This window comes from Salmo trutta, chromosome 1, assembly GCF_901001165.1.
Source record: "Salmo trutta chromosome 1, fSalTru1.1, whole genome shotgun sequence".
Lineage (NCBI taxonomy): Eukaryota > Metazoa > Chordata > Actinopteri > Salmoniformes > Salmonidae > Salmo > Salmo trutta.
Genome location: NC_042957.1, coordinates 62,613,538 through 62,634,338, shown reverse-complemented (window position 1 = coordinate 62,634,338; position 20,801 = coordinate 62,613,538). Strand labels below are relative to the sequence as shown.

The following is a 20,801-nucleotide window of genomic DNA, read 5'->3' as shown; positions in this document are numbered from 1 at the left end:
AATCATTTGGTTAATCCACGTGTTCATAAAACTCTTCGGCATACATACATAGGCAACAAAAAAGTAGATAAGGACAGCAGCTACATTCATGTTTTTATTAGAAAACTTCAAGAAGAATGATTCAATATTACATATTAATTCAACACATTGCAGATCCTCCATCAACTGAAGTATTGAGACATCAGTAAAATGAAGCTAATGGGATATCTCTTGGTTTATCAACAACACTATAACAACATATCTAACAGGTGTGTTATCGCTGTGTTACTGTGTGATGATACTGTATGTGAACATCTATGTGGATCTCATTACCTTATCACAGCCAGATGATGTGTGTGCATGTACTTGTGCAAGTACATTCTTTCTATTACAGATAGTTTTTGTACAGCTTCCCTGGACTGACTGGGAGTGAAAGATTGATTAGAGTGCTAGCTGTGTCTACATACGCAATCCACTCAACTCCCCCAGAAGTCTGTCTGATTTAGTTTATTCCATAGCAACTGAATGTGAACCCAGCTCCTGTACACATCAGTTTGTGGGATTCTCCAGGTTTTTTAACCACTGGTCCAGACTCAGTCAATGTCTGACCATGAACACCTGTGGAAATAGAAAGCAGAGATATTGTCGGCGTTGAAATTAAAACCTTATGTCAACTTGTTCATTTGATGAACAGTATAATTAAACATACTGTTTCCTCACCTGTTAGATATACTGTCAGTAAGAGCATTACTGTGGTAGGAAACATGGTGATCTGTTTAGTTATCTAAAGGTAGTTGAGACAGTCCTCAGCAGAAACAGCCTTCAACAGAGACATTAATAAATTTGGAGGACTGGAGTATTTGCATGAGCTCAACCTCACTGGGAGGACCAATCACAAGAGGCTTTGATAAATACCCCATGGGTAAGTTGATGAACAAATTCTCATTTACAAGGTCACATCTCTGCTCTTCAGTTTCCATGTACTATACAGTATGTCCCCAGAGAATGGGTTTTTGCACAGCTCTGGCAGTGGTTTGTATCACAGTGGGAAATGCGAGCACAGTAATACACAGCTGTGTCTTCAGTCTGGAAATTCTTCCCTTGTAGAAACACTGTGCTGCTGGAGGAGTCAACAGTGAAGCTGATTTTGCTCTTTAATGAGTCTGTTGTGCCACTGCTACTACTACTACACAGGTAACCAATCCACTCCATAGCTTTGCCTTCAGAATGGCGAATCCAGTTGGTGCAAGTGCTAGTAACAGAATAGCCAGTAACCTTACAGGGGATGGTGACAGACTCTTCTGGCCTTACAACCATAGAACCAGGCTGGGTTAGTGTGATATCACAGTAAATACCTGTGTGAATAAAATACACCAATATAGTAACATTGTTCACAAACAACCTTAAATATACATTATAATTATTTAGATTTCTGTCTATCAAAATACGTGTAGAGTGTCGTCGTCCACCCCCCAAATCAAGAGAGACTCACAGGATGCAGCTGCCAGCAGCAGCAGAAGCAGAGATGCAGGGAACATGGTTCGTTTTAAAGCTGAACTGATGGGAGCTGCTCTTCTCTACTCTCCAGGACTCAGAGGGACGTATTAGGTCTAACATAAAGTACACCGAGAGACTGTTTATATAATGGAGAGCAAGAGGGAGAGAGGGGAGGAGCTGGGCATAGTGCAATTTGCATGGGGAAAGGAGGAAGTTATGGAAGGGAATGCCAGATTGTAATACTCCATTATCCAGAATTTTTTTTTGCCAATATATTTTCATCCCAACATGGAAATATATGATAGTAATAGATGATGTTATATGTCACCAGTGATCAGTATGGGTTCCTCACAGTTTCTGCTTGTGAACATGTTGCTCTTAATACAGGGACACAGAAGACAATTTACAAAATGTCCATGTATACAGCATATACTTTCAGGGACACGACATTGAATGTGAGAAGTACACTTCATCTCTGTGCTTCTGAGTCGCTTAACATCATCTACCCAGAGGGTGGGTTTTTGTACAGGTCTGGCCTGGTTTGTATCACTGTCGGTTCTGTCCTGTTAAAAACAGTGTGCTGTTAGAAGTGTCTCTGGTGATGCTGAACTTTTTTTCAGTGAATCTTTGTAACTAGTGCTTCCACTTGTTGATAAACTATATCCAATCCACTCCAGTGGTTTCTCTGCAGGTTGTCGAATCCAAGCTGCATAATAGCTAGTAACAGAATATGAGACCTTACAGGAGATGGTTAGTGTTTGACCTGGCTGGACAGTCATAGAGACTGGCGGAGTGAGTTCTGAATACCTGTTAAATTGAAAGAGCAACATATTGACAACATGAATATGTACGGCATACAAAAGTCTTTTTGTGGCATTAAAACTAGTTGTCAATGTTATTTCCATCAACCAACATCCATAGAGACTCACAGGAGGCAGCTGCCAGCAGCAGCAGAGATGCAGGGAACATGGGTAGAAGCTGAACTGGTGGGAGCTGCTCTATTGTCCAGTACTCAGAGGGACGTACTGGGACTAACATTCATAGACAGGTTGCTTTATATAAGACGGAGGTAGGGGTAGAGCTGAGAACTCAGGAATAACACTGAAAACAAGAATACTGTCCTTAATAAAGCTGTCAGCTAATGACACTACATTTATCAGAGATGGAACTCATTTCAATTAGAAATACAGTCACAATGGGACAAACGATTATATGGATATGTGCTTGCATTTTTTGATAGTCTACTCTATAAAGTCATGTTGTTGTTTTTTATTATACAGTATGTATGTCAATTTTGTCAAATGCATTTCCATGACTGACATTGTGTGAACATTGTCCTTCTAAAACATTCATCTGTGTAAGGGCTGTCGTCGGAAGAAGACCAAGGTGCAGCAGAGGATGTGTTCATCATTAGAATTTTAATAGAACAACGTGAACACTATACAAAAAAACAAGAAAACTGACAGCCAAAAACAGTCCTGTCAGGTGTAAACACTAACAGAAACAATTACCCACAAAACCCAAAGGAAAAACATGCTCCTTATGTGTGACTCCCAATCAGCAACAACGAGCTTCAGCTGTGGCTGATTGGGAGCCACACACGGCCCAAAACAAAGAAATACAAAACATAGAAAAAGGAACATAGAACGCCCACACAATGTAACACCCTGGCCTAACCAAAATAAAGAACAAAAACCCCTCTCTATGGCCAGGGCGTTACAGTATCCCCCCCCCAAGGTGCGGACTCCGGCCGCAAAACCTGACATTGAAGGGGAGGGTCCGGGTGGGCCTTCTTACGGCGGCGGCTCAGGTGCGGGACGTGGCCTCTGTTCCACCCTTGGCGTCACCCTCTTAGGTGGCGCACCTGGCCGCGCCGAAGGTCTGGTGGGCGACCCTGACTGCGCCCGGCTGGCGGGCGGCCCTGGTTGCGCCCGGCGGCGATGGCTGCGCCCGGCTGGCGGGCGGCGTAGGCTGCACCCGGTTGGCGGGCGGCGATGGCTGCGCCCGGCTGGCGGGCGACGATGGTTGCGCCCAGCTGGCGGGTGGCGATGACTGCGCCCGGCGGAGATGACTGCGCTGGCCCAGGATTCACCAGGCTGGGGAGACATGAAGGAGGCCTGGCCCTGGGCGCAGGCACAGGACTCACCAGGCTGGGGAGACATGAAGGAGGCCTGGCCCTGGACGCAGGCACAGGACTCCCCAGGCTGGGGGCGGCTCTGGCGGCTCCGGGCAGGCGGGCGGCTCTGGCAGCTCCGGACAGGCGGGCGGCTCTGGCGGCTCCTGACTGGCGGGCGGCTCTGGCGGCTCCTGACTGGCGGGCGGCTCTGGCGGCTCCTGACTGGCGGGCGGCTCTGGCGGCTCCTGGCTGGCGGGCGGCTCTGGCGGCTCCTGGCTGGCGGGCGGCTCTGGCGGCTCCTGGCTGGCGGGCGGCTCTGGCGGCTCCTGGCTGGCGGGCGGCTCTGGCGGCTCCTGGCTGGCGGGCGGCTCTGGCGGCTCCTGGCTGGCGGGCGGCTCTGGACTGTCGAGGCTGGGCTGACGCACTAGAAGCTTGATGCGTGGTGCTGGTACTGGACGTGCCAGCCTGTAGACACGCACCTCAGGGCTAGTGCGTGGAGCGGGAAACACTGGACCGTAGAGGCGTACTGGCGGTCTCGAGCGCAGGACTGGTATCACCCATACTGGCTGGATGCCCACTTTCCCCTGGCACATGCGGGGCGCTGGTACTGCGCATACCGGTCTGAAAATACCCAGCCTTGCCACAGCACCCATCACCCCAAAGCACGGGACCTGTCCAGTATGTCTCTGCCCAAAAAGGGTATGGGGAGCTGGCCTGGGGCTCCATCCACGCCCAGCCAAACTACCCTTGTGCCCCCGCCAAAAAAGTATTGGGGCTACCTCTCAGACTCCCTTAACTCCTCCATAGTGCTGGAAATGCTTATCCTTAGTTCTGTCCATGTCTCCCGATAGTCCATCCGTTGCTCCCTCCTCCGCTGCTTGGTCCATTTTTGGTGGGTAATTCTGTAAGGGCTGTCGTCGGAAGAAGACCAAGGTGCAGCAGAGGATGTGTTCATCATTAGAATTTTAATAGAACAACATGAACACTATACAAAAAAACAAGAAAACTGACAGCCAAAAACAGTCCTGTCAGGTGCAAACACTAACAGAAACAATTACCCACAAAACCCAAAGGAAAAACATGCTCCTTATGTGTGACTCCCAATTAGCAACAACGAGCTTCAGCTGTGGCTGATTGGGAGCCACACATGGCCCAAAACAAAGAAATACAAAACATAGAAAAAGGAACATAGAACGCCCACACAATGTAACACCCTGGCCTAACCAAAATAAAGAACAAAAACCCCTCTCTATGGCCAGGGCGTTACAATCTGAGGGTTTTGATGTTGTGTGTGCTGAATGGGTAAGTGGTGCTATGGTCTCACTCTTCAGGCTGTTCATATGTAGGAACAGCTTACTGCTGGAGTCTTCTCTGGAGATGGTGAATCTATCCTCTTATGACTGGGAGTAGTAAGTAGTACCACCATGAATATGACCAATCCACTCAAACTCTTTCCCTTTAGCTCACCTCATCCAATTTATTCACCATAAACATTTTACAAATCCAGAGAGACACAGACAACAGCTGCCAGCAGCAGCTGCAGAGATGCAGGGAACAATGGTTTGTGATGAAACTAAACTGGTGGGAAATGCTCTTCTTTACTCTCCAGGGCTCAGAGGGCCTCTAAGGACAGACAGTCAATGTTTATGTAAGGAAAGAACCAGAGGGTGGGTTAGCATTGAGGGTTCGAACTGTAGAGGTTAGCATAGTGAAGGACTTACCATAATGTCTTTAAAAGAAGGTCCACAGTTTGAAGCTGGTGAGGTTGTGTAATGTCTGCTTCCAACTCAGACCCTCAAATACGTAGATCCCCTGAACGCAGCTTACTCTCCAGATATCAATCATCTGAATTCTAATCACCTGTTCACACACTATTTAGTTCTGTTCTGGGCACCCCATCACTGTGAGGTATTGTTTGTTTTGTGACACTTCTTTCGGAGCTCTGTTTTTCCTGTGATTTACTCCTCCCGTGTATGATAGTTTTTGCCTGCCTCACTAACGATGCCTTTTGCTTATTCCCAGCCTGTACTTTAGCCTATCAGATTTCCTGTTACCTACCTGTTGCCTGATCTCCCGGACTACGTTACTAGCCTTTTCCCTGCCTGTACTGTTGCCCTTTTGTACCACCTGTGTATGACCTTCTGCCTGACCCTGGACCCAGCTACCTTCCTCCTCCTGAGGTCCTTTGCAATAAACACCTGCTTTGCCCGACAGATGGATTCAGCGGAGCTACAGCTATGTCTGGCCTGACAAGAGGAATGCATCGATGAACTCTGCGACCTCCTTCGCCAGTCCATTCCTGCTTCACCGATATCAGGTGCCACAGCCTCCTCTCGTTCATCTCCCCCCATATCCATGCCTAATCAATATGACGGCTCTCAAGGGAAATGTCAAGGATTTCTCATGCAGTGTAACCTGTACATTGACTATCACCCCGCTGACTTCACCTCTGACAAAGACAGGGTGAACATTGTAATCTCCCCACTCACAGGCAAAGCCCTAGATTGGGTCACAGCCCTGTGGGCTGCTCAAAGTTCTGATCTGTCCTCCACACACTCTTCAAGGAGGTGTTCGACAATTCAGTTTCAGGTCATCAAACCGGGGACCTGTTATGTGAGTTGCGACAGGGCCATCGCTCCACCACTGAGTATGCCCTTGAGTTCCGTACCATGGCTGCCGGCAGTGGATGGAGTGAACCAGCTCTCCTTACAGTCTACCGGAGGGATCTTAATCGGGAATTACAGACCGAACTGGCCTGCAGAGGAGACTTAACTTCTTACATCTAGACGTTCCGCTAGCGGAACCCAGTTCCGCCAGCGGAACCCAGTTCCGCCAGCGGGACCCCTAGCCAACAGCCAATGGGATCGCATGGCGCGAAATAGAAAAACTACTAAAACACCACAATTCAATTTTCTCAAACAATCAACTATTTTACACCATTTTAAAGATAAGACTCTCGTTAAGAAGTAGTAAATCTATAATTCTTTAAATAATTGTTATATATTTTGTCAACGTTTATGATGAGTATTTCTGTAAATTAATGTGCACATTCACCGGAAGTTTTGAGAGGCAAACATTTTCTGAACATCATGCGCCAATGTAAAATGCTGTTTTTGGATATAAATATGAACTTGATCGAACAAAACATACATGTATTGTGTAACATGATGTCCTATGAGTGTCATCTGATGAAGATCGTCAAAGGTTAGTGCTTAATTTTAGCTGTATTTCTGTTTTTTGTGACGCCTCTCCATGCTCGGAAAATGGCTGTGTGGCTTTTCTTGTTTAGGTGGTTGCATTAAGGAGAAGTGTTTCTTTAAAATGGTGTAAAATAGTCGTATGTTTGAGAAATTTGAATTATGAGATTTTAGTCGTTTTGAATTTGCCGCCCTGCTATTTCACTGGCTGTTGGGAGTGTGTCCCGCAAGTGGGACGGTCACGTCCCACATACCCAAGAGAGGTAACCTGTTGGGGCTAGGGGGCAGTATTTTCACGGCCGGATAAAAAACGTACCCGATTTAAACTGGTTACTACACTTGCCCAGAAACGAAAATATGCATATAAGTAGTAGATGTGGATAGAAAACACTCTAAAGTTTCTAAAACTGTTTGAATGGTGTCTGTGAGTATAACAGAACTCATATGGCAGGCCAAAACCTGAGAAGATTCCATACAGGAAGTGCAATTTGTCTGACAATTTGTTGTCCTTCTGTTGCATCTCTATCAAAAATACAGCTTATGTGCTGTAACGTGACACTTTCTAAGGCTTCCATTGGCTCTCTAAAGCCACCAGAATGTGGAATGGGGTGTCTGCTGTCTCTGGGCAAAGTACAACAGCAGAGTTTGTAAGTGGTCAGCCTGGGGACAGTGAGACTGAGATGCGCATTCACGAGACTTCTCCATTTTTTTTCTTTCAGCCTTTGAATGAATACAACGTTGCCCGGTTGGAATATTATCGCTATTTTATGAGAAAAATAGCATAAAAAATTATTTTAAACAGCGTTTGACATGCTTCTAAGTACGGTAATGGAATATTTTGAAATTTTCTGTCACGAAATGCGCTCGCGCGTTACCCTTCGGATAGTGACCTGAACACACGAACAAAATGGAGGTATTTGGATATAACTATGGATTATTTGGAACCAAAACAACATTTGTTGTTGAAGTAGAAGCCCTGGGAGTGCATTCTGACGAAGAACAGCAAAGGTAATCCAATTTTTCTAATAGTAATTCTGAGTTTAGTGAGCCCCAAACTTGGTGGGTGTCAAATTAGCTAGCCGTGATGGCCGAGCTATGTACTCAGAATATTGCAAAATGTGCTTTCGCCGAAAAACTATTTTAAAATCGGACACAGCGATTGCATAAAGGAATTCTGTATCTATAATTCTTAAAATAATTGTTATGTATTTTGTCAACGTTTATCATGAGTAATTTAGTAAATTCACCGGAAGTTTTCGGTGGGTATGCTAGTTCTGAACATCACATGTTTTTTGGGGGTGGGCACACGGGGTGGTCGGCGAAGCCGGGGAGTGAGCCAGTGACAACCTGGGAGGAGATAGAGAGGTGGTCGGTCGACCCAAGCAGAGTACCAGAGCCCGCTTGGGAGTCAATGAAACAGTGCGAGGAGAGAAACCGTAGAATGGAGTTGGCTAGGAATATGCGGCAACGCAGGTCTTTGGAGGAGCGTGTCGCCAGTCCGGTGTAACTTGTGCTGATCCCACGCATCAGGCCTCTAGTGCTACTCCCCAGTCCGGTACGTCCTGTGTCCCCTCCTCGCACTGAAGTGTGTGTCCCCAGTCCGGTGCGTCCTGTGCCAGCTCCCCGCACTTGCCGTGCGAGGTGTGTCATCGTTCCGGTACAATTTGTGCCGGCTCTACGCACCAGGTCTCCAGTACGTCTCCACAGCCCAGTACGTCCTGTGCCAGCTCCTCGCACTCGCCCTGAAGTGCGTGTCACCAGTCCGGTGCCACCTGTACCGGCTCCACGCACTAGGCCTCCAGTGCGCATTCACAGTCCGGAGGTTACGGCGACAGTTCAGTCCAGAGCTTCCAGCGACGGTTCACAGTCCAGAGCCTCCGGCGAATGTTCACAGCTCAGAGCATCCGGCAATGGTTCACAGTCCAGAGCTTCCAGCGATGGTTCACAGTCCAAAGCCTCCGGCGACGGTCCACAGGCCAGAGCCCTCCTCTGCGCCGATGCCCAGTCCAGGCACGGTGTCCAGTCCAGCTCCAAGGCCGGAGCCTTCCTCTGCGCCGGTGCCAAGTCCAGGCACAGCGTCCAGTTCCGCTCCATGGCGGGAGCCTTCCTTTGCGCTGGTGCCCAGTCCAGGCACGGCGTCCAGTCCGGCTCCAAGGCCTGAGCCTTCCTCTGCGCCGTTGCCCAGTCCAGGCACGGCGTCCAGTCCCGCTATATGGCGGGAGCCTTCCTCTGCGCCGGTGCCCAGTCCAGGCACGGCGTCCAGTCCCGCTCCATGGCCGGAGCTCTCCTTTGCGCCGATGCTCAGGCCAGGCACGGCGTTCAGCCCAGTGCCATGGCCGGATCCGGGGTCTGGGCAGGGGCTATGACCTGCACCGGAGCTGCCACCGACACTAATCACCCCCCCTACCCTCCCCAGTTGGTTTCAGGTTTTGCGGCCGGAGTCCGCACCTTTGGGGGGGGGGGGGGGGGTACTGTCACGCCCTGACCATAGAGAGCACTCTAGTGTGTGTATTTATTTGTTGGCCTGGTATGGTTCCCAATCAGAGGCAGCTGTTTAGCGTTGTCTTTGATTGGGGATCATTTTTAGGCAGCCATTTCCCCACTGTGTTTTGTGGGATCTGGTTTTGTTTTTGTGTAGTTGCCTGTGAGCACTCCAGAACGTCACGTTTCGTTTTGTACTTAATTTGTTTATTTTTTTCTCAGTTTCATTTAATAAACATGTGGAACCCAGATCACGCTGCGCTTTGGTCCGAGAATGCTTCCAACAATGAACGTGACAGTGACAGTGCGGAAAGTCTGGCTATTCCCTTGAGATTAAGGGTTTTTGTTGAGGTCTGGTGCTTGTTTGTTTCATTGTGGGTAGTATGTTCTCCTAGTACAGTAATACACGGCTCTGTCTTCAATCTGAAGGTTTTGCCCTTCTACTGGCACAGTGCTAGTGGAGGCTTCTTTTGAGATGCTAAATTTGTTCTTTAGTTTGTTACTCTAATACGTTTTGCCATATCCACATGTATCACCAATCCATTCAAGAGCTTTTTCTGCAGGCTGTCGAATCCAAGCTGTGCAGTAGTTGTCTGTGAAAGAATACCCAGAGACCTTATAGGAGAGGGTCAGAGACTGTCCAGTCTGCAAAGACATAGAATCTGGCTGTGTGAGCTCAACCTGACAGAAGACACCTGAAAAAAATGTTTAACTTAATTAAATCAGTTCACAGTTCTGCATGCTGTGTAGCATGGAGCTCTTGAAACATTTTCACACTCACTTACTGTTTATGAACAGCATCACAAGAGCCAATGTCCAAACAGTCCCCATTTCCATTGCTCAGTGATAGTTTGTATATGTCTCTCAGTCTAGTGCTTCAGTCCCTCTCCTCCACTCGGTAGTGAGATGAGCAGTGATGGAAGAGGTCAAAGTTTTGCATTGACTCCTCCTCACAGTGTAGGAAGATCACACAGAGATTACATAGATAATTCAGAGATGGGGAACAGGTTAATATGTTCTGAATGCTTTGTTAAATACTTGTTCATGTGACAACAAGAAAGATCAACCAGACTGGACAAGATATCATATTTTTGTGTAATCTGAATGTAAGAGGCTAGTCTTTTATAGTGTAGTGCTTTGTGATATTGTTGTATTATTTACAGTAATTATTTACAGTAATGGGGGGGGGGGGGGGGGGTTGTACAGCTGTTTCACCAGCTCTAGTCAATGTATCTCTCAGGCACAATAATAAACAGCAGAGTCCTCTGATCTCAGAATCTTGGCCCCTAAGAACTGTGTGCTTGTGGAGATGTCCTCAGTCAAGGTGAACTGGCCTTTCATGGAGTCTGAGTAGACTGGAACATCTGTTGAACCAGAGATAACTCTCCCAATCCACTCCAGAGTTCTGACTGGTTTCTGCCTTATCCAGTGTCATATCAAACCCAGATATTTTACAGGACAATTTAACAGTGTCTCTAGGTATTTTCACCTGAGAAGGTGACTAATCCATCTCATTCAGCAAACACTTACAAATCAAAAATGTTGACACTCAGTTGAAGATCCGGTATTTACATACATTTTGAGTTTAAGCATGATACTCAGACATTCTTCAGTCACCATGTAATGCTTTACTTACTATGTATGGACATCACCATGACAACTAAACTCCAGACAGTCATTAACTCCATTGTTCAGTATTAGTTAATACAGGACTTGTTGTAATGTCAGTCCAAGTTGCCTATAATGAGAAGACCATGGCTGAGTGTCTGATTATAAAGGGATGAGGGGAGGGAGACTTTGCATGGACCGCCCTCTAGAGGCTTAAATATCCTGACAGGGAGAGATCTTCTGCTCTATTCCTTAATTCTCTCTCCTCCCTGTCCTTTATTCTTCTCTCTGTAGTTCAGAGTTTACTTATGAGACGTGTTGACTATAATGGCTTTAGTATGATGTGTTGACTACATATAATGGCTTTAGTATGATGTGTTGACTGCATATAATGGCTTTAGTATGATGTGTTGACTATAATGGCTTTAGTATGATGTGTTGACTACATATAATGGCTTTAGTATGATGTGTTGACTATAATGGCTTTAGTATGATGTGTTGAAGATCAGCAACACGGGAACAAAAGTTCTGCATTTTTATTTGGGTTTACATTTCTTGAAAGCTTTTAATGATTCATGGTTTTAACGATTTTGTAGGGTTAACATCAAATAATAATTTAACCCTTTTTGAGACTGAGCATTAATCTAAAAAAGTGTTGATATCTTGGAGTGGAGATGCATTTATATTATGTTGTGCTTGCATCATTCTCACATGGGTATCTGGGTATTTGTTCAGGTCTGGTGCTGGTTTGTATCACTGTGGAGGGTTGCGAACACAGTAATACACAGCTGTGTCTTCAGGTTGCAGACTCTGCCCTTGTAAAGACACAGAGTTGCTGGAAGCATCTCTTGAAATGCTGAACTTATTTTTCAGTGCATCATTTTGTAGATATCGCCATCATCCCATATATTGGAAATCCACTCCATTGCTTTCCTTGCAGGCTTTCGAACCCAACCTGTGGCAAAGCTTATGCTGCTATCACTAACAGAATACCCAGAGACCTTACAGGTGAAGCTTGGAGACTCTCCAGGCTTTACAACCATTACACTTGGCTGGCTGAGTTCAAGACCACCACAGTGCACATCTATGGGAAAACAACTTAATTATTCAATATGTTACATAGTATAGCTCAGTATGACTGTAAAGGCTATTGTTAAAATAATATTTACTCAATATATTTTATTGAGCATCAACCCATTTCTTCCCCCAAATCTTGATAGACTCACAGGAGGCAGCTGCCAGCAGGAGCAGGAGCGGAGAAGCAGGGAACATGGTTTGTGTTGAAGCTGAACTGGTGGGAGCTGTTCTTCTCTACTCCAACTGACTCTGAGACAGACAGACCACTTTTTATACAGAGAGGGGTGATGTTTCAGGCTCCTTTGCATATAGATTTGGTATTAAAGGATGTGAGTGTTATAAACTGGGTTGACTTGCGGTCAAAATGAAATACAATATTTTGTCAACTTTGGTTTTACATTTCTTTACAGTTTAATATATTCATATTATTTTTGTATTATTATAATTTTTTATAAAAAAAAATGTATATATATACTTTGTTTATTGAATTTTCAACACCAGCGTTTACAAAATAATAGCACTTATAAGTTATTTGGAAGTAATATAAAACAACACATCAAAGACAACAATATATAAAAACAAAGAGTGAGACAAACATAAATAAAAACCAATTAAAAACTAAGATAAGAAAGAATATATCATTTGAAACAGTTGTTACGGGTCAACTAGCATAGATAATACAGTCCTTAACATCCGAGATGTCGTGTATACACATACCAGGCCTCTTACATCACCAGTATATAAATATACAGTGAGGGAAAAAAGTATTTCATCCCCTGCTGATTTTGTACGTTTGCTCACTGACAAAGAAATGATCAGTCTATAATTTTAATGGTAGGTTTATTTGAACAGTGAGAGACAGAATGACAACAAAAAAGTCCAGAAAAACGCATGTCAAAAATGTTATAAATTGATTTGCATTTTAATGAGGGAAATAAGTATTTGACCCCCTCTCAATCAGAAAGATTTCTGGCTACCAGGTGTCTTTTATACAGGTAACGAGCTGAGATTAGGAGCACACTCTTAATAAAGGGAGCCACCAAGTACTAAGTCATGTTTTGCAGAGGGGTCAAATACTTATTTTTAAATAGAGTATTTTAAATTTGAAGAAAAGCTTTTAAGTACACATAACCATCTTTTGAAAGTAAAAACAAAGTGACAGATCTATAATCAGTAGCAGTTCATGTGAGACAACTAGAAGGCTTGACCAGACAGGGCAGGAGTTGGAATGTTAGAGGCTGGAGTCTTTTATTTTGTAGTGCTTTGTGATATTGTTGTTGTATTCTTTACAGTAATGAAACTCAGTATTATTCTAGTGTGGCACAAAGAGAGGAAGTAGTACACCAGCTGGCCATGTTGTTAGAGGTTTTTGTACAGCTTCTTCACCAGCTTAAGTCAGTGTGTCTATCGAGCACAATAATAAACAGCAGAGTCCTCTGCTATCAGACTCTTGGCCTCTAAGAACTGGGTGCTTGTGGAGACGTCCTCAGTCAGAGTGAACTGGCCTTTCAGGGAGTCTGCATAGATAACATCTGTTCCTGAACCAGTGTTCATTCTCCCAGTCCACTCCAGTCCTTTCCCTGGTTTCTGCCTTATCCAGTGAATGTTATAGCTAGTCATTGAATAGCCAGAGATTATACAGGACACTTTAACAGAGTGTCCAGGTATTTTCACCTGAGAAGGTGACTGATCCAGTCTGATATCACAACAAACACCTGCAATATAAAAACATGTCAACACTCTTGAAGATGTGGTATTTACACACATTTTGAGTTTAACTATGATACTCAGACATTCTTCAGTCCCAATGTATTGTTTTACTTTACCATGACAACTAAACTCCAGACAGTCATCAGTTCCATTGTTCAGTGATAGTCAGGTTAGTGCAGGGCTTGCTGTAATTTCAGTCCACATTGCCTATGATGAGAAGGCCAGAGCTGAGCATCTGATTATAAAGGGGTGAAAGGAAGGACGACTTTGCATAGACGGCCCACTAGAGGTTTAAATAGAGACTGAGACGGAGATGTTCTTTGAGAGTTGATAATGTCAGCATTGTTTCTCAGAACAGCACAGGATAACAGGATCCATTAGGATCCCCAAAGATCTATATTTGTTCCATTACTGTTTAACATTAATGACCTTCATGGTACATGTATTCAATATTGTATGAATTATTTGCTGAAATTTGACATCTGGTTTAATTTAAATAAGATCACCAAATTGAAAAACATGACCAAATAGTCCAAAATGGTTTTAGCTTCTAGAGATTGATAATTCATTTTACTAAGTTACTGCATTTATTATTGATAATGTTAGTTATTTCCTATTGTCAACTGACTTTGAATGGCTTTAAAGTTTTCAGTTAAAGTTTCAATAGGATATTCATACATTTATCTTACAAAGATGACAGGCATGTTTTACGCTTTTCGAGTAATTATGGTTAAAATTTAGAGAATGATTCTTTCCTATAGTGTTTATGGGGCCATAGGATTGATGTAGACAGAGACTGGAGCACAGAATTGTCTCACAGACTCTCACAGTAAGGGAAGTGCTTGGTCAGTTTTTCTACAGTGCTGCAGACTCCTGTATCACTGGGTCTCTGGCACAATAATACACAGCAGTCTTCAGTCTTCAGATTGTTCATCTGGAGATACACCTGTTCCTTGCTGTTGTCTCTGGAAAAGGTGAACCTATCCTGAACAGACTAGGAGTAGTAGATGTAACTGCTGGAACCACAAATGGTAGCAACCTTTCCCAGGAGCCTGTCTTATTCAAGCATTCCAATAGCTGCTTCTAAACCCAGCATATGTGCAAGTCAGTAAAACAACTGACAAGCACAATGGGAAAACAACTGACTAGCACAATAGAAAAACAACTGACTAACACAATAGTAAACAACTGACAAACACAATGGCAAAACAACTGACTAACATAAAGGCAAAACAACTGACTAACACAATGGGAAAACTGACTAACATAAAGGCAAAATAACTGACTAACATAGTAGTAAAACAACTGACTAACACAATAGCAAAACAACTGACTAACACAATTGGAAAACAACAGACTAACACAATGGGAAAACAACTGACTAACTGAATGGAAAAACAACTGACTAACACAACAGCAAAACAACTGACTAACACAATGGAGAAACAACTGACTAACACAATGGAAAAACTTCTGACTAACACAATGGGAAAACAACTGACTAACACAACAGCAAAACAACTGACAAACACAATGGGAAAACAAATGACTAACACAATGTTGTCATGACGTGGCCCTCTTTGGGTATAGCGAGTAGCTTCCCCCCTCTCTCTCCCCTACACCCAGGTTCTGTTATCTCAGGACGTAAATTCCTAGAGGAGACTCTCCCTTCCTGGCCATGCAGAAAGAGACACATAGAGAGAACAAAGGAACTTCTTCTACATTACAGAACTTGAGAACTGAACAATATCCATGTTTTGGAGAATGTGTAAACGGTCGGTGGAGAAGCCAGCTACGACCCGGTCCGTTTTGTGTCATGTTTGTGACCTCATGAAAGACAATACAGCCATATTACCATAACTCTGTTTATACAGGAGCCTCCGTTATGAGGTTTGCATCTAATTATTGTATAAAATGAATGAGTAAAGATTAAATTATTTGTGAAATTATGTAATGTGATTTTAAACCGTTAAAAGTAAAAGTAAACTGCCTGTTACTCAGGCCCAGAAGCTAGGATATGCATATGGTAGTATTGGATAGAAAACCCTCTAAAGTTTCTAAAACTGTTAAAATAATGTCTGTGAGTATAACAGAACTGATTTGGCAGGCGAAACCCCGAGGCGAAACCCCGAGCACAATCCATCCAATGCTTTTCTATGGGAAACCTGATTTATTACGGCCCAGATTGCAGTTCATGTGGCTTCCACTAGATGTCAACAGTCTTTAGAAATTGTAAATATTGTAGAGTCATTAGATCAAGGGAGGTTTGAGTTTACATTCAGACTTAGATCACCCCCATCTGGTAGATATATATATATATATATATATATATATATATATATATATATATATATATATATATATACTGCTCAAAAAATAAAGGGAACACTTAAACAACACAAGGTAACTCCAAGTCAATCACACTTCTGTGAAATCAAACTGTTCACTTAGGAAGCAACACTGATTGACAATAAATGTCACATGCTGTTGTGCAAATGGAATAGACAACAGGTGGAAATTATAGGCAATTAGCAAGACACCCCAAATAAAGGAGTGGTTCTGCAGGTGGGGACCACAGACCACTTCTCAGTTCCTATGCTTCCTGGCTGATGTTTTGGTCACTTTTGAATGCTGGTGGTGCTTTCACTCCAGTGGTAGCATGAGACGGAGTCTACAACCCACACAAGTGGCTCAGGTAGTGCAGCTCATCCAGGATGGCACATCAATGCGAGCTGTGGCAAAAAGGTTTGCTGTGTCTGTCAGCGTAGTGTCCAGAGCATGGAGGCGCTACCAGGAGACAGGCCAGTACATCAGGAGATGTGGAGGAGGCGTAGGATGGCAACAACCCAGCAGCAGGACCGCTACCTCTGCCTTTGTGCAAGGAGGAGCAGGAGAAGCACTGCCAGAGCCCTGCAAAATGACCTCCAGCAGGCCACAAATGTGCATGTGTCTGCTCAAACGGTCAGAAACAGGCTCCATGAGGGTGGTATGACGGCCCGACGTCCACAGGTGGGGGTTGTGCTTACAGCCCAACACCGTGCAGGACGTTTGGCATTTACCAGAGAACACCAACATTGGCAAATTTGCCACTGGCGCCCTGTGCTCTTCACAGATGAAAGCAGGTTCACACTGAGCACGTGACAGATGTGACAGAGTCTGGAGACACCGTGGAGAACGTTCTGCTGCCTGCAACATCCTCCAGCATGACCGGTTTGGTGGTGGGTCAGTCATGGTGTGGGGTGGCATTTCTTTGGGGGGCCGCACAGCCCTCCATGTGCTCGCCAGAGGTAGCCTGACTGCCATTAGGTACCGAGATGAGATCCTCAGACCCCTTGTGAGACCATATGCTGGTGCGGTTGGCCCTGGGTTCCTCCTAATGCAAGACAATGCTAGACCTCATGTGGCTGGAGTGTGTCAGCAGTTCCTGCAAGAGGAAGGCATTGATGCTATGGACTGGCCCGCCCGTTCCCCAGACCTGAATCCAATTGAGCACATCTGGGACATCATGTCTCGCTCCATCCACCAACGCCACGTTGCACCACAGACTGTCCAGGAGTTGGCGGATGCTTTTGTCCAGGTCTGGGAGGAGATCCCTCAGGAGGCCATCTGCCACCTCATCAGGAGCGTGCCCAGGCTTTGTAGGGAGGTCATACAGGCACGCCGAGGCCACACACACTACTGAGCCTCATTTTGACTTGTTTTAAGGACATTACATCAAAGTTGGATCAGCCTGTAGTGTGGTTTTCCACTTTAATTTTGACTCCAAATCCAGACCTCCATGGGTTGATAAATTGGATTTCCATTGATTATTTTTGTGTGATTTTGTTGTCAGCACATTCAACTATGTAAAGAAAAAAGTATTTAATAAGATTATTTCTTTCATTCAGATCTAGGATGTGTTGTTTAACCTCTCTGGCGCATGTGGGACGAATTCGTCCCACCTACGTAACAGCCACCTGAATCCAGTGGCGCGATTTTTGAATTGTTTGAAATACTATTACTTCAATTTCTCAAACATATTACTATTTTACAGCTATTTAAAGACAAGACTCTCCTTAATCTAACCACACTGTCCGATTTCAAAAAGGCTTTACAACGAAAGCAAAACATTAGATTATGTCAGGAGAGTCCCCAGCCAGAAATAATCAGACACCCATTTTTCAAGCTAGCATAGAATGTCACAAAAACCTAAACCACAGCTAAATGCAGCACTAACCTTTTATGATCTTCATCAGATGACACACCTAGGACATTATGTTATACAATACATGCATGTCTGTTCAATCAAGTTCATATTTATATCAAAAAACAGCTTTTTACATTAGCATGTGACGTTCAGAAAAAGCATACCCCCCGCAAACTTCCGGGGAATTTACTAACAGTTTGCTAAATTACTCACGATAAACGTTCACAAAAAGCATAACAATTATTTTAAGAATTATAGATACATTACTCCTCTATGCACTCGATATGTCCGATTTTAAAATAGCTTTTCGGATGAAGCACATTTTGCAATATTCTAAGTACATAGCCCAGCCATCACGGGCTAGCTATTTAGACACCCGGCAAGATTAGCCTTCACCAAAATCACATTTCCTATAAGAAAAATGTTATTACCTTTCTTGTTCTTCGTCAGAATGCACTCTCAGGACTTCTACTTCAACAACAAATGTTGGTTTGGTCCCAAATAATCCATCGTTATGTTCCATCAGCGAAGTTTTGTTCTTGCGTTCTAGACACTATCCCAAAGGCAAATCACGGCCACGAGCATGTCGCATTACGTGACAAAAAAATTCTAAATATTCCATTACCGTACTTCGAAGCATGTCAACCGCTGTTTAAAACCAATTTTTATGCCATTTATCTCGTAGAAAAGCGATAATATTCCGACCGGGAATCTGCAATGAGCCTAAACAGCCGAATGAAATTTCTCCACGGGGGCGAATCATGCACGCGCCTCATTCAATGACCCTCTGATCGGCCACTTGGCAAAGGCGATAATCTGTTTCAGCCAGAGGCCGCCTCGTCATCGTTCAGGTTTTTCCCGGGTTCTGAGAGCCTATTGGAGCCCTAGGAATTGTCACGTTACAGCTAAGATCCTTACTCTTCAATAAACAGATGCAAGACGCACAACTCCTTGTCAGACAGGCCACTTCCTGCATGAAACCTTGTCAGGTTTTTGCCTGCCATAGGAGTTCTGTTATACTCACAGACACCATTCAAACAGTTTTAGAAACTTTAGGGTGTTTTCTATCCTGAACAATAATATGCATAATCTAGCTTCTGAGTTGGTGTAGGAGGCAGTTAAAAATGGGCACATATTTTTTCCAAAATTCTCAATGCTGCCCCCTAGCCCCAACAGGTTAAGTGTTCCCTTTATTTTTTTGAGCAGTATATATAGTATATAACTTTAACTGTTCAGGGAGCAGTGAGTTTTAGTACAGGTCTGGTGCTGGTTTGTATCACTGTGGAGGCGAGCACAATAATAGATAGCTTCAGTATGCAGACTCTGTCCTTTTAAAACAACATGTTACTGGAAGTGTTGCTGGTGGTGCTGAACTTGTTTTTCAGTTCATAATTATAAGCTATGCTTCCACCACTTTTGTTATATCCAATCCACTCCAGTGTTTTCCCTGCAGGCTGTTGAATCTAAGCTGTATGCAAGCTAGTAACAGAATATGAGACCTTACAGGAGATGATCAGTGGTTGACCAGGCTGGACAGTCATAGAGGCTGGCTGAGTGAGTTCATAACTCTGTACACCTGTTGAAAGAAAATAATGAACAATATTAAAAATCCAAGTAACATGATTTTTTTCATGACATTTTTCATGACAATTTTCCTTATTGTGCATGTCCTAATATAGACACTCACAGACAACAGCTGTCAGCAGCAGAGATGCAGGGAACATGGTTTGTGGGGACAGGCACAATGGTGGGAGCTGCTCTTCTCTACTCTCCAGCACTCAGAGAGATGTATTATGACACACACATATAGAGCCTGTGTATATAAGGAAGAGGGAGAGACAGGGTTAAGATTACATTTGAATAATGACAATCAGGTATAAAGGACTGGGAATATCAGTGCAAAATGGGGGGAAAATGATATGATAATGTGTCAGTTTTTAACACTACACTTATGGGAGATGAAACTGGAATGGATAAACATTGTTTTCTTGTTAAAAAACACATATACGGGGTGCTTGTGAACATTTTGCTATTAAATCATTAATAAAAAAAAAAATGAGGTTGACTGTGTTGAATGGGGAAGTGCTTTTTGTACGGCTTCTCCCATTAGTTTAACCACTGTGACTCTCTAGCACAGTAATACACTGCTGTGTCCTCACTCTTCAGGCTGTTCATCTGTAGGTACAGCTTACTGCTGGAGTCATCTCTGGAGATGGTGAATCTACCCTGGACTGACTGGGAGTAAGAGATTGGACTACTAGATGTGCCTATATAAGCAACCAACTCCAGTCCTTTCCCAGGAGCCTGTCTGATCCAAGCCATGTAGTAGCTACTGAATGTGAACCCAGAGGCTGTACAGGTCAGTTTGTGGGATTCTCCAGGCTTTTTAACTACTGGTCCAGACTCAGTCAGTGTCTGACCATGAACACCTGTTGAAAGAAATCACAGATGTTGTTAAAACAGTATCTAAACTCAATTAGTAAATGTATTCACCATAAATCATTTAAAAAAAGAGACTCACGGGAAGCAGCTAACAAAAGCAGCAGCAGAGATGCAGGGAACATGGTTTGTGTTGAAGCTGAACTGGTGGGAGCTGTTCTTCTCTCCTCTCCAGGACTCAGAGGGACGTACTAGGACTCTCAGATACAGAGGTTTTTATATAAGGAGGAGGTAGAGGGAGTTAAAGGAAGAGGGGCTATTTGAAATTTGCATAAGGAGAGGATATATTTTTATTATATTTGTTTATTTATTTAACCTTTATTTAACTAGGCAAGTCAGTTAAGAACAAATTTTTATTTACAATGACGGCCTACCAAAAGGCAAAAGGCCTGCGGGGACGGGGGCCTGGGATTTAAAAAATATAAAATGTATACAATATAAATATAGGACAAAACACACATCACAACAAGAGAGACACAACGCTACATAAAGCGAGACCTAAGACAACAAC

The 20,801-nt window shown here is 44.0% G+C and overlaps 1 protein-coding gene across 2 annotated transcripts in view; it reads right to left on the bottom strand.

The window, feature by feature from the left end:
- The window catches only part of LOC115204635 (uncharacterized), a 193,604-nt gene extending 173,118 nt beyond the window's left edge, over positions 1-20,486 (bottom strand). For both annotated transcript variants that reach the window (XM_029770316.1, XM_029770362.1), the window contains exons 1-2: positions 20,373-20,486; positions 19,977-20,280 (exon numbers count right to left, since the gene is read on the bottom strand). In XM_029770316.1, the coding sequence (XP_029626176.1) occupies positions 19,977-20,280; positions 20,373-20,415 (347 nt within the window). In that variant the 5' untranslated portion in view covers positions 20,416-20,486. The remainder of the gene's footprint in view (positions 1-19,976; positions 20,281-20,372) is intronic.
- Positions 20,487-20,801: the final 315 nt, after the last annotated feature.